Genomic DNA, 14,680 nt, shown 5'->3' on the forward strand with positions numbered 1-14,680 from the left:
CTTAACAAATTTTGTTGGAAACTATATATTTTTAACATGTGAATATTATGTGATATATTAATCTCTTAACGCGTTTGATATTATGTGATAGATGTCTACCTCTAGAACAAGTCCCATTGACTCACCTAATAATAATGAAGAGTCAAATGTAAATTGGAATGATTCGTGGACTGATTCACAAGTTCCCGAAGAGGAACTGGAAGAAGAGTCAGAACCGGAAGAAGAATCGGAACCGGAAGAAGAATCGGAACCGGATGAAGAAATTGAACCGGTGGGGGAAATAATAAAACGGTTAAGTAAAAGAAAATCCTCAACCAACCGACCAAGGTTAATTATGGTCAATGGTGTTTCCGCCAAGGAAGCAAAATATTGGGAGGATTACCAATTCTCCGATGAATCGGATTCCGACGAGAATTCCGATGATGTAATAGAAATTACCCCAACTGAATTTAAAAAGGCAAAAGAAAATAATAAGGGAAAGGGCATAAAAATAGAGAAATCTAATTCCAACCCCGATGAACTTTATATGTATCGTCAACCCCCGAAGTCCTTAAGTTGTAACAATGACTCGGGAACCTCTAAACCACCAGGTTTTTCTAAACCAATGTGGAAAACGACGGCTCGTATTAGGGGAACATCATATATCCCTAGAAACTTGGCAAAACGAACCAAAACCGAAGAAGAAGAAACAAGCGAGTCGGAATAAGATAGTTGTATTCGTGTGGTGTAATATATGTAATATAGTGTGCTTATGCTTTATGATATATGTAAAAATTGCTTGTATTAATAAGTATTTTTTTTATGAATCTAACTCTTGTCTATTTTACAGTATAAAAACACAAAATGGATAGACAACCCAATATTTTAAGAGACCTACCCGGAGACATGATTGATGAAATCTTGTCTAGAGTCGGTCAGAATTCTTCGGCACAACTATTTAAGGCGAGATCAGTTTGTAAGACATTCGAAGAACGTTCCAAGAATGCCTTGGTTTATAAAAGGCTTTCGTTCGAAAGATGGGGGATATCACATTGGGAAATCCATAAGTTACGATGTGTTTACTTTGACGCATATATTGCGGGGAACCCAAATGCTATTTTACGCAATGGGTTAAGAAATTATTTTGACTCAATATATCCGAATATTGGACTTCGTGATTTAGAAAAAGCGGCTAACATGCAACATAAAGAAGCATGTTATGCTTACGGATTAGTAATGTTCGCTTCTCACCAAAGTGAGAACAAGAACATCGGGCTACAACTATTAAACAAAACTTTTCCACAAGTGACGGAGTCGGTAATTGGGGTAAGAAATGAGGTTTTTAGATTGTTACGGGACTGTTGGACATTACGTAACCCTCGTCCCTTTGACGACGTTACAACACGCTGTCTTATCAACGGCCATAACGGTTATGTTCCACAAGACCAAGGATGGGAAGTAATCCTAGTAAAACCAGAATGCATGACTTGTTTCTGGACGTATGAATTACGTGTCTTTATTGCCTTTGCTGAACAACTTGTGTACTAGCTAGAATTATCTTCACAACCATCTTGTATCAAATTTATTGTGTGCTATATTTCATGCTATATGTAAAATAAGCGGTATTGTAAGTTTGTAAAATATTGTGTAAAAGTTTGAACGCGAAATATTATTATAATCAGTTTTTCATATAGAATTGTAGTAGTTGAATTGTATATTAGCTACTAAGTATGAACTTAACGGGTAGGTACTACCCGAATTTAAACTTATAAAATGCTAATATGAAGAAAAAGCTTTTATAAATGAGTTCATATTATGCTACGAAATTCTATTAACTACTCTTAATATTCTGTATGATTAACTTGTTCCATTTGACTATTTTGAAGGAAATGGCACCAACTACTCGACACACCGTGAATATGAATGAAGAGGAATTCCGTACTTTTCTAGCTTCAAACATAGCCGCAGTACAGGCTGCGCTACATACCAACAGTAACCTTGGATCTAGCAGTACAGGAAATCGTGTAGGATGCACCTACAAAGAATTCACTGCCTGCAAACCTTTGGAATTTGGTGGAACCAACAGTAACCTTGGATCTAGTGCTCGAGTATATATATATTTATACATGCTTGTATGCTAAATTTCGTAGTTAAACAGTTTATAATGAATCACGATTTAAATACATATATTACTGGTAAAAGGTATATGATATACATGTTTTTGGAAAGCTGGCGAAAAATCAATAACTTTTCATTTAGAAATCGCGTAATTTCGATGAACGAATCAAAAGATATGGTCAACTGAATTATAATTGACGTTAATTGGAATTGCTTTTGAATCTGCAATTAATACTTAAACAACTTGTTTATAAGATTGATAAATTGGATTTTTGAATACTACTAGCCAAGTAAATGAATCCTTATATAAGGCACGTCTCGTTTTGATGAACTATTGTCAAAATTGACCTTTTGAAACGACTTTGGATAACTTTTGTATGTCGATCTCGAGCATTAGGATTGTGATACACTATGACCTGACCTAGCTTGATAGACATTTATTGACCAACATATGTTCTCTAGGTTGAGATCTACGGTTATTTAGTAATTCGAGTTTCGGTCACATTTCGGTGAACGACTTTATGTGCTGCTAAGGTGAGTTTCATTTGCTCCCCTTTTAATTGCTTTTGCAATCTATATTTTTGGGCTGAGAATACATGCACTTTATTTTAAATATAATGGATACAAGTACATACTAAATTCTACACCGAGTTTGAACCGAAAATCCCTTAGCTTTGGTAACTAGTAACTGACAGTTATAAGAACTGGTGGGCGCGAGTAGTAGTATATGGATCCATAGGGCTTGATATCCCCGTCCGAGCTAGAGCACTAGCCTTTTAACGGACGTATACTATTTGAGAAGCGTACACGTTGGTTTTATTATTAAGATGATTATACAAAGGATACAAATTATATATACGTTAAGTTTAGTTACCAGGGTGCTCAATCTTGTAGAATATTTTGATAAACGTTTCGGATGAAACAACTGAAATCTTGTGATCCACCTTTATATACAGATTATGCGAAACACTAAAACTATGAACTCACCAACCTTTGTGTTGACACTTGTTAGCATGTTTATTCTCAGGTTCCTAGAAGTCTTTCGCTGTTTGCTTATATGTTAGATAAGATATGTGCATGGAGTCTTACATGGCATATTTTTCAGGGAAACGTTGCATTCACCAAATCATCACCATGTATCTCATTTTGACTGCATTGTCAATGGAAGTACTATTGTAAACTATTATTTACGGTGATTGTCTATATGTAGAAATCATCAGCTGTCGAAAACCTTTGATTTAAATATTTATTTATGGTGTGCCTTTTCAAAAGAATGCAATGTTTACAAAACGTATCATATAGAGGTCAAATACCTCGCAATGAAATCGTTGAATGACGTGTTCGTCCATATGGATTTGGAGCGATCGTCATAGTTGGTATCAGAGCGTTGGTCCTAGCGAACCAGGTCTTGCATGAGTGTGTCTAACTGACAGTTGTTAGGATGCATTAGTAAGTCTGGACTTCGACCGTGTCTGCATGTTAAAAGTTTTGCTTATCATTTCTTGTCGGAAATTACATGTTTATCATTCTTAAGTCTAGACACTTTTTCCTGCATTTATTGCATAAATAGTGTATAGACAAAATTCGTATCTCAGCGTATCTGCTAATTCATATCTTAGCGTATATGTTACTGTAAACTTTTCCTGACATCTTCCGAAAATTTCTCCGTGATTTATGGAATTTGGTATTATATATACATATGTAAATTATGTATTGAAGAATACCAAACTAAATTCTATAATCAAATTCATATCAAAAATCATCTCCCTAATTATACAAGATGGATCCCGTATCTAGTTCAAATTCCTTAAACTCCGACAGCTATTCCGATATGGATATTCACCTGAATTCCCAAGACAGTGTAACCGGAATTGATCAACCAATCAGCCATCACCTATTCTGGATGAATTGGGGATGGGTTCGTAGCCTGCTTAGTCATTGGAGATAAGAAGAAGGTGATCCCTTCTATCCACAACATTTCCTCTTGGCGAAGAACCTGAAGCACTTACCGGCGAACCTGTTCGAGACACCATTTTCTCTCTCATTTCTAGAGTATCTCGTCATGATTATATACTATCTCATATTCTAGATCTCATTCACCCACTCGTTCGAACCGACAATCATCCCGGTGTAATAGAAGAAGTCAACGAGCTTCGCGCTCAAGTAATGGCTTTGGAGAACATGGTGCAAAGGTTACAAGCACCAGCAGCAGCACCGACAGCAACAGTACCACCATCAGCAACACCAACAGTACCATCACCACCACCAACAACAACATCCGCATCTCATACCTCAACATCACAATCTGTACCTCGAACATCAACGTCATACGCACCATAGATACCAAGGAATACCAACAACAAACAAACGATGAAGTATTGATTCATAACTTCATCGAAGAAATATTCTGCAGAGAATATGTAGTGTCAAAAAGTTTTAGAGATTATTCATTTCTAGTTACAGCTGAAAATTAAATGAGCTTAATATGATATTAACTCATTAAATCTGTATTACATTTGAGGAAAAATATACATACATATATTTTCATAAAGACTGTAATGAAATTTTTTTTTGTACAAAATATTATTTGTGAAATCTTTAACGGGTAGGTAATACCCGGGGAAATATTTAAGTTTGCAATTGATATGTTACACTGTACATTCTTCAATTTTGATTCAAAAATTATTAACTATACTCACTATCTTCACAATGATACACAATCATTTCATACAAATTCAAATACATATTCTGATATTGACGGATCAGAATCCAAGTCATAACTCTGAACTGGTGACATCATTCTTAGATCTCTACATCTTTCAAAGCTATACTCTGACTTCAAAACTGTGAAAGATCCTTTAGCATTGTTATTACCAAAAATAATCTTGCAATCCCTTTTTAAAGTATCCAGTTTTATCACACTTCCAACCAGTCAACTTCGACTTTTCAAATTAGCCTTATTGTAACCTTGACATATACGTTCTTGTTACTGGGGAACCTTTCATGTTCCACCACATTAGCAGTAAATTTACCAACAACCTCATTGATCCTTGATCTTCCGAAAAATCATTATACTCATTGAAACCCTATCATGTACTCATCCACATCTTGTAACGGTAATTGCCATACCAACTACCGGGAACTAGCAATCAGTATTTTGAATCTCGCAACATTTTCTACGACAACAGTTATATATAGATAACATCTATCTTCTAGACTTACACACTTCGAATGTGAAGTTTCTAAAAAACACCCCAAACTGCGAAACTAGTTCTCCGAATTTTGGAAAAATGCTGATGAAGCAGCAAAAACTGTAAACGACCTTAACAGTCAAAAGTTTGATGATAAAGAATAGTATGGTGGTAAAGCTGAGAAAAAGAGAAGGTTTGGAACTGAAAACGGATTGAGCAGACCATGAAGGAGGCTGTGGACAAATCACAAAGACTAAACCTGCCTTCAAAGAATACAAATGATTCAGTATCTGCTGAAGTCATTAACGAATACCTTGCTCCTGACTCAAAATCCGTTACGGATAAATCTTCATCATCATCATTCGATATTAGAAATTCTAAGATATTATCATATATTTCATTATAAATATCTTCGATATTTCTGAAGATATCTTCATAACTATTATCATCCGAAATTATTTATCTCTTCACGCTATCTGTGTTACATCATAAAAGAAACTATTTTAGTTTCTAATTTCTGAAAATTTCGAAAAATGGATGCTTTTGAAGTAGTGTTGGGAATTGAAGCATGAGTTAGTATAATATAATGACACTTGATCAACGTGATTATATTACAGTAAGTCATGCTGAGTTTCTAATGAAACGTGATAAAGGTTCACAGATCATACCCTCATTATAAACCATGTTACATAACTCTTTCATTCTATTTAACCTCTAAACTATCAAGAAAATATTTTCTTAATGATTCGGTCTTTTTCGAGGTATTCTGGTAATTTGACAAGTCAGATTGTGCTATTACCATTTCTTTCTTAGAACATTAATTATGTTCATTCCGAAATTCATACCTACGAATTCTGGACCATTATTCGCTTGATTTAAAGTCGGGAAGATAAAACAAAAGCATGAAGCTTCAAAATATCAATGGGAGTATATATAAATCACAGTAAATTGAAGAGAGTATTAACTGTGGATGTCAATAATTATGGAAAGACAGAAGCAGAGACATCGAAATATAAGGGGAGATATAAAGCCGATAACAACACATAAATTACAAACCGTATATATCAATGCTTATCGCCACATAAAGACACGGGAGAATTAAAAGCACTATAACCCAAGGGCAAAGTAGAAGTAAGCAAATTCCTCAGGTGGAAGTTGGAAAAGGAGAATGATTGTTACGATAGTAAGGGTGAGGACAAGGATTAGAACTGGATTAAGCATTTTCACAATCTTTTGAATTTGGAAATTTAGTATAGGAATGGTAAAAGATACAAAACGGAAGAAGTTAATTTATAGTGAAATGTTTGATAGTGAAATCAAGGCAGATCTCCGCATTTAATTAGAAAATCCTAATTTCCTGATTCGTAGAAGAATCAAATCTTTTAGATTTCGAAGATTTTCTTTAAATCCCTTGAATTCCGGAATTCAACCAAGACAACGTCAAAAGTTAAAACAAAACTTTATTTCTCATTTCATTTCTTTTATGATAGCTTCACTCGTACTCTTCAAGTAATCGAATCGTTTTATCTATATCACTCAATGATGATAAAACTCTAATTTCTAGCTCGTATGTGTCATGAAAACATTCTTATTATTAGCCATGACAACCACACTCAAATTTCGGGACGAAATTTCTTTAACGGGTAGGTACTGTGACGACCCGAGAATTTCCGACCTAATTTAAACTTTATCTTTATATTAATCCGACACGATAAGCAAAGTTTGTTAAGTTAAGTCTCAAGGATTTGAAACTATATTCATACATTCATTTAACCTCGACCAAATTCCAATGATTCACGAACCATTATAGGAACTGATGTGTTTATATATGTATATGTATATATATATATATTATAACTTGAAAACGTTACGCGTTAAATTATTTTTCTAAACGAAATAAAAATAAACTTTGAAATATAAAAAGTTTTGAAAAACTAAATGTTATATTAGTAAATAAAGATTTTGAATACAAACTTATATTTCTAAATTCTAAATATGTATATATAAATATCTATATATTTTAACTTAGTCATAAAATGTCCCGATTTAAAATAAAATATTTTGACAAACAACGAGCCACTGATTTATAGAAGCAAATGACCAAAACACTCAATTATATAAGTTACAATTTTTATAAAGTAATTTGTTGATGAGAAAGTCAAATTATTATTAAGGGTACACGTCGCGTAACATAAAAGGCTAGTTTTCTAAACGTACGAAAGTGCGCTCGAAAAATCGAAAGTGGTACATGAGTCGAGTGACAACGTACGAGTCATTTGAACAAAAATTACATTTTTACTACGCACGTAAATATAATATAATATTTAATTAATTCTAAAGATTAAATATATTAAATATTAATATAATTAAAAACGTGCGTGTCGGCAAAGAAAAACAAAATGTGAGCTGGATTCTTTGTTCATGCGAGTGCATGACTTATGGCCTTAGACCCCATGCGATCGCATGGGGGTCTATGGCTGGGCACATATATATATCTCAGCTCGTACGACTGGTAACACACACATATACATTAAACATATTACTCCCTCTGACCCTATTATTATTATTATTATTATTATTATTATTATTATTATTATTATTATTATTATTATTATTATTATTATTATTATTATTATTATTATTATTATTATTATTATTTATATTATAATAATTATTATTATTAATCATATTATTATTATTAGGAGTATTAAGTGTTATTATTATTATGTATTATACATAAAATGTTACGACGAAGTGCTGCTCGCGTGATTTCAAACTTAGTTTTTCGAGTGGGATAGGGCTAAGGAAATTATGGGTTATAGCTATGGAGGTTATGGGTATGGTTTGAGGGTTTTGCTCGTATGTCAAACTAGTGTTTATCATCTCTGTTGCGTCTACATACTTTCCTGCAATATTGAATCACAATATTGATACGTGAGCATTCATATCTTATCTTTTATATATTAATTGTGTATCTATGTCTAGTGCTCGAGTATATATATATTTATACATGCCTGTATGCTAAATTTCGTAGTTAAACAGTTTATAATGAATCACGATTTAAATACATATATTACTGGTAAAAGGTATATGATATACATGTTTTTGGAAAGCTGGCGAAAAATCAATAACTTTTCATTTAGAAATCGCGTAATTTCGATGAACGAATCAAAAGATATGGTCAACTGAATTATAATTGACGTTAATTGGAATTGCTTTTGAATCTGTAATTAATACTTAAACAACTTGTTTATAAGATTGATAAATTGGATTTTTGAATACTACTAGCCGAGTAAATGAATCCTTATATAAGGCACGTCTCGTTTTGTTGAACTATTGTCAAAATTGACCTTTTGAAACGACTTTGGATAACTTTTGCATGTCGATCTCGAGCATTAGGATTGTGATACACTATGACCTGACCTAGCTTGATAGACATTTATTGACCAACATATGTTCTCTAGGTTGAGATCTACGGTTATTTGGTAATCCGAGTTTCGGTCACATTTTGGTGAACGACTTTATGTGCTGCTAAGGTGAGTTTCATTTGCTTCCTTTTTAATTGCTTTTGCAATCTATATTTTTGGGCTGAGAATACATGCACTTTATTTTAAATACAATGGATACAAGTACATACTAAATTCTACACCGAGTTTGAATCGAAAATCCCTTAGCTTTGGTAACTAGTAACTGCCAGTTATAAGAACTGGTGGGCGCGAGTAGTAGTATATGGATCCATAGGGCTTGATATCCCCGTCCGAGCTAGAGCACTAGCCTTTTAACGGACGTATGCTATTTGAGAAGCGTACACGTTGGTTTGCGTGTATTATTAAGATGATTATACAAAGGGTACAAATTATATAAACGTTAAGTTTAGTTACCAGGGTGCTCAATCTTGTAGAATATTTTGATAAACGTTTCGGATGAAACAACTGAAATCTTGTGATCCACCTTTATATACAGATTATGCGAAACACTAAAACTATGAACTCACCAACCTTTGTGTTGACACTTGTTAGCATGTTTATTCTCAGGTTCCTAGAAGTCTTCCGCTGTTTGCTTATATGTTAGACAAGCTATGTGCATGGAGTCTTACATGGCATATTTTTTAGGGAAACGTTGCATTCATCAAATCATCACCATGTATCTTATTTTGACTGCATTGTCAACGGAAGTACTATTGTAAACTATTATTTATGGTGATTGTCTATATGTAGAAATCATCAGCTGTCGAAAACCTTTGATTTAAATATTCATTTATGGTGTGCCTTTTCAAAAGAATGCAATGTTTACAAAACGTATCATATAGAGATCAAATACCTCGCAATGAAATCGATGAATGACGTGTTCGTCCATATGGATTTGGAGCGATTGTCACATAACCCGACTTCAAATCCATCTTCATCTTCCCCACCATCTAACACATTATCCGCGGCTACGCAAGACTCATTTAACGTGGTCGAATCGATAGACCCAACTTACGATTAGCAAGCAAAGCTTTAATGCCAACCTCCATGTGCTGGCCAAAAATTGGATCGCCAGAAAAAACTATACGATTTGAAATAGCCAATAAATCAGATGGAAATTCATCAACCAAAACACCATCACAATCCATAGACGCGCTAAGCTCATTGACCCAAACATTACCAACCGAAAAAAATCTCACCCTCAAGGTCCACCTCAACCAAATCGTGCACATGTTTAGGGTTCTCAGATTTAATGAAAGCGTATAATGATCCAACATTGCCCAACGAGCTAGACGTATTTGCAATCATTAAAACATCACCAAACAGCTTAGCGATCTTAGTAGCACTCTCCGCGGACGAATATTCTAATGGAATTCCTTTTAATTCTAACCGAAAGAAACGAAAAAAATGACGAGCTAGATCTTTGGCAACTGTAAATAGCACAAACTCTCAACAATTAGCACAAAAGGCGGTTATAACCTACAATGTCAGCGCAAAAAACAACAGCAGCAAAACAACCCACCTTGCAAATCTTGTTAACCGAAACCTTGTTTTTAATCAAGAACGCTTGAATTTTTAGATCAGTCAAAGGACTCGAATCAACAATTATAAGACCTAAATCAAACTGATCAGAGATAATAAGATTCGAATTCAACTTACACCGCAACTTGACCGACACAGAATTGTGACTGCAACCAAAACATGAACGGTATACTCTGTTTGCACGTCGAATCGGCCATCCCACAAAAATTGGATGCCCAAAGATCCGTGACCCATTCATAGTACCAACAGCCTATTTAGCAATCGATTGATTGGAAAAGGACACGAAACAATATCTTCAGCTAGCCCAGAATTTGATTTCCGAAAGCACACCGAATTCGCTGAAAGTGGACTCAATTATGTGTCTTGAAATGGATTTATCTAGTCTCCCAATAAAAATGGAGCATCCATCTTCATCAGAATCTTCATTCCGATGGGTCACCGGCAGGACAGTCCCGGTAGTTACTGAAGGAAAATCAGGAAAAGGACAGAAAAATCGAGACATACCTTCCACCTGAAACTGGACAAGCATGTGCTGAAGTTGAAGCCTCATGCTGTTGGACGGTTGAAGTGACCAAACCATCGATGCAGGTGCCAAAATTAGGGTTTTTGAAGAAAGTTGGGGGTGACTGATTAAGGTGAGATTTAGCAACGAATGAAGATATTAAAAAGGAACAAGAGATATTTATCCCTTACCATTCCCTACCCCTTAACAAGCACACCCTAATACTTCGTGATTAAGTTGTAAGCGAATACCTTGAAGTTTGACAAAGAGACTAGTAACTTTTATTACCACGAAAATACATTACATTGATGAAAAACACGATACAATCAACTATGAACAAAGTGAAACGAAGAAAACGTGCTCTTAATTAAAAAATTCACTCAAATATAAATCTGCCACACTTGACATAAAGTTAAACATAAGTAGCCTAAATTGTAAACACCATATATTTAAAGGATATAAATTAAATGTTAAAATGTTGACAAGGGGCAATTCAGTAACATTAATCCCCTAGGGTTTTATTCATCCCTAAATATTTATTTCACTCCGCCGTTTGCAGCACACATACACACCCTCGCGCTTTCATTTTCCAAATCGCCGGCGATTTCAAATTCCGATCAAGAATCGAAAATGGCGTCAACGAAAACTCTAACAACAAAAGAAGCAGACATACAAATGATGTTGTCAGCTGAAGTCCATCTCGGCACCAAAAACTGTGATTACCAGATGGAACGTTACGTCTTCAAGCGCCGTAACGATGGTATAATTTTATATATATTTATAAAACTTCACTTGTTAGTTTATTTATTAATTCATTGAATTTGATTGATGTCACTGGCTTTTGATTATTTAGTAAATTTTTTGTTATGCATAATTTGTTACTCCGATTTGCTATTTCTAGGTCATTAATTCATTATATAAAACATATGATATACATAGCTGTGTGTCTACATATTTATATGATGTATCTATATCTGGGTATTACTTGTTTGTGCGTATATAACTATATTTGTCTATATTTTATTATTTTATATGATGAACCAGTTTTCCTCATTGTGTTGGTATCATTTTGTGATAGTATTGTTGAAGTTTATAGAAAATGATGATTAGTATTCTTTTAATTGATTTAGGTATTTACATTATTAACCTTGGCAAAACATGGGAGAAATTGCAAATGGCTGCTAGAGTTATTGTTGCTATTGAGAACCCACAGGACATTATTGTCCAATCTGCTAGGCCATATGGTCAGAGGGCTGTGTTGAAGTTTGCACAATATACTGGTGCTCATGCAATTGCCGGACGTCACACTCCCGGTACTTTCACTAACCAGCTCCAGACCTCTTTCAGTGAGCCAAGACTCCTCATTTTGACCGACCCACGTACCGATCACCAGGTTTGTTTTTGTTGACTAACTGTTATGGATAATGGATATTATTGTTGTGCAACTTGTTAGTGTTTGATATAAAACTTTTGTTTCTTGACAGCCTATTAAGGAAGCTGCTCTTGGAAACATTCCCACAATCGCATTTTGCGACACTGATTCACCTATGAGGTATGTTGACATTGGTATCCCGGCTAACAACAAGGGGAAACACAGCATCGGGTGTTTGTTTTGGCTTCTTGCAAGGATGGTTTTGCAGATGAGAGGCGTGATCAACCAAGGTCATAAATGGGAAATTATGGTATGCATCAAAAAACTTGGACTACATAATCTAAACTTTTTAGATTTTGTTAAAAAACTAATTTGTTTTTTTTTGCAGGTTGACCTGTTCTTCTACAGAGAACCAGAAGAGGCTAAGGAGCCAGAAGATGAAGCTATAGTTGCTGACTACAAGGAGTACGGTGCTGGTGCTATTGGATTGGAAGATCAATGGACTTCGCAGATCACCGATGCTCAATGGTCTGGTGATGTTGTCCCACCACCAATTTCTGGTGCACCCGTTGCTGCAGGTGGCTGGGCAGGTGCCGATGGTTAGATTTTTTTTTTTTTAACGATATCTTAAACATATTTTTATTTCTATTTTTCAAATTTGCTTTTTTTTTTTATTATTTGTTGCAGCCCCAGCGGGTGTTGCTGATGGTGGATGGGAAGGTGCGGAAGCACCTGTAACAACAGCCGAAGGTGGTGCCACTGGATGGGATGCTTGAACTTAATGTTTATTTCTTGGATTATATCTGAGATTTAGTACAATGCAATGAGTGGGATAATTTTGGATTTGTGACAGGTTGCTAAAAGTTTAGATGTTTTTGATAGCAGTAATCTGTTTCTTTAGTTTTGTTCTAATGGATATTGTTTAAGCTTTATAAATTGTGGAACAAGCAAACCTGTCTCTCTCTTATGTTTAATTTTTTTTATTGCTTTTTTACTTTTGAATCTCTGGTCTCATTGGCTATAAGATGAAAAACCTATTAACTTTAGTTCTTTCTTGTTATGTTCTTGTTTTTTTTTTTCTTCTTCTTCTGAATACATAACACTGATGTGTTCTTTTTGTTTGTTAAATTATATTCATTTCCGATTTTGGATTTCCGATAATCAAGTTTATCTGAACTTTGTTTATTTTGTTTTTGTCCCCTTTAATTAGTCAGTAATATATATTTCTGATACCTGTTTACATAGAACTGATGTTTTTATGGTTAAGTCTTTGGTTGATCCTAAACTGATGTAAAAAAAAAAAGAACTGATGTTTTCAGTGAGTTCCACTTCGCCTAATATTCAATGGGGCTAACGGTAGAGGCAGGTCATTTCTTGATACCAGTCAGCAGCATATAGATGCGTCAGGTTTAGTTAGCTATATATCGAGTAATTTGAGCTAGAGATTGCAATGGTAAAATTTACTCTTTGCAGTTTGCAATACATAGGAAGAGTTGAGTTCAGGGTTAAAATGACTCGAATAGTTGGAGCCTTACATAGAGAGATTGTAGAGGTTAAAGGTGCTAAAGTTGACTGATATTGGAATGAAGATTGAAGGACACAGAAGGACAAACCGACAAAATGAGAGTAGTGAAACATGATTGTCTGGATACATTTGAGTGGAAGTTCAAACTTTATGAAATCAATTCAAATGCTTCAAGTATGCTGGAAGCTCAAGAAAGGTATCTTGTTCACACATGATACTATTATTTGGCAAGATTAATAATGAGCGAGGGATGATCTTAATGACCATGGAATGAATCTCATGTTGGTTTTTATAAAATAGTTCAATGATGATCATCAAAATCATCAAAATCATTTCCCCGTTTTCTATCTAATCTTGTACGGAGTAATTGAGTTCATGGAACATGATAAGAGTAATTCACCTTGAGTGCTTTTCGTGTGTATGAGTGGTTGGTCGTTAATACGATAAACGTGCAAAACTGGTCAAGATTTGAAAATCTCGGGGGTGATTGAAAGAATCAATATGTTGATCGATGTTACATACGAGAAGTTAATCACTAGGATTGTGAGGTGCTTTCTTGATAACACCGATGATGTATTTATAAGCAAACCCTGGTTCAAAAAAGGTGAAATATGAGGGTTTGGACCATGAGGTCTACGAAGATACAATTTGTCGGAGAACAACACTAAACATGTATTAAACCATGCCTCTAATCGTATAGCTATAGACATGTTAGATGTAATGACCATTACAAGTAATGGTCAACCTTAATAATATACTGTTGATGTTGACATATCAGGAGTGTGGTCATAATAGGGGTGTTCTATTGTTCTTTGTGCACTTTGAGTATGTTTGTTGACCCAAGCTTGTTTATTTCCTAATTTGCTATTACTCCGGGTGCGGCCTAGCCCCAACACGTTGCTTTAGACTAGGACGTATGGCCGTATGGGATTGGTGAGTATGTTTGTTGCCCAAGCTTGTTTATTTCCTAATATGCTATTACTC

The 14,680-nt window shown here is 34.7% G+C and overlaps 1 protein-coding gene across 2 annotated transcripts; it reads left to right on the forward strand.

The window, feature by feature from the left end:
- Window positions 1-11,341: 11,341 nt before the first annotated feature.
- LOC139872131 (small ribosomal subunit protein uS2) lies at window positions 11,342-13,217 on the forward strand. Of its 2 annotated transcripts, none has more exons than XM_071859952.1 (5): window positions 11,342-11,559; window positions 11,930-12,192; window positions 12,284-12,481; window positions 12,560-12,761; window positions 12,859-13,217. In XM_071859952.1, exons 1-5 carry the CDS (start codon window positions 11,430-11,432, stop codon window positions 12,945-12,947), a joined length of 882 nt encoding a protein of 293 aa, XP_071716053.1. In that variant the 5' UTR covers window positions 11,342-11,429; the 3' UTR covers window positions 12,948-13,217. The 2 variants fall into 2 exon arrangements, with proteins under 2 accessions (XP_071716053.1, XP_071716052.1); XM_071859951.1 differs by having other exon boundaries at window positions 11,344-11,559; window positions 12,560-12,770; window positions 12,859-13,214.
- Window positions 13,218-14,680: the final 1,463 nt, after the last annotated feature.

The sequence above is a fragment of the Rutidosis leptorrhynchoides genome, chromosome 10, assembly GCF_046630445.1.
Source record: "Rutidosis leptorrhynchoides isolate AG116_Rl617_1_P2 chromosome 10, CSIRO_AGI_Rlap_v1, whole genome shotgun sequence".
Taxonomy (NCBI): domain Eukaryota; kingdom Viridiplantae; phylum Streptophyta; class Magnoliopsida; order Asterales; family Asteraceae; genus Rutidosis; species Rutidosis leptorrhynchoides.

What these genes read in the sequence shown, in the direction of transcription:
- LOC139872131 (XM_071859951.1), top strand. Translation starts at nt 11,430, where the DNA reads ATGGCGTCAACGAAAACTCTAACAACAAAAGAAGCAGACATACAAATG. An exon ending in CTTCAAGCGCCGTAACGATG is followed by an intron (nt 11,560 to 11,929) that starts GTATAATTTTAT and finishes TAATTGATTTAG; the next exon opens with GTATTTACATTATTAACCTT. An exon ending in GTCATAAATGGGAAATTATG is followed by an intron (nt 12,482 to 12,559) that starts GTATGCATCAAA and finishes TTTTTTTTGCAG; the next exon opens with GTTGACCTGTTCTTCTACAG.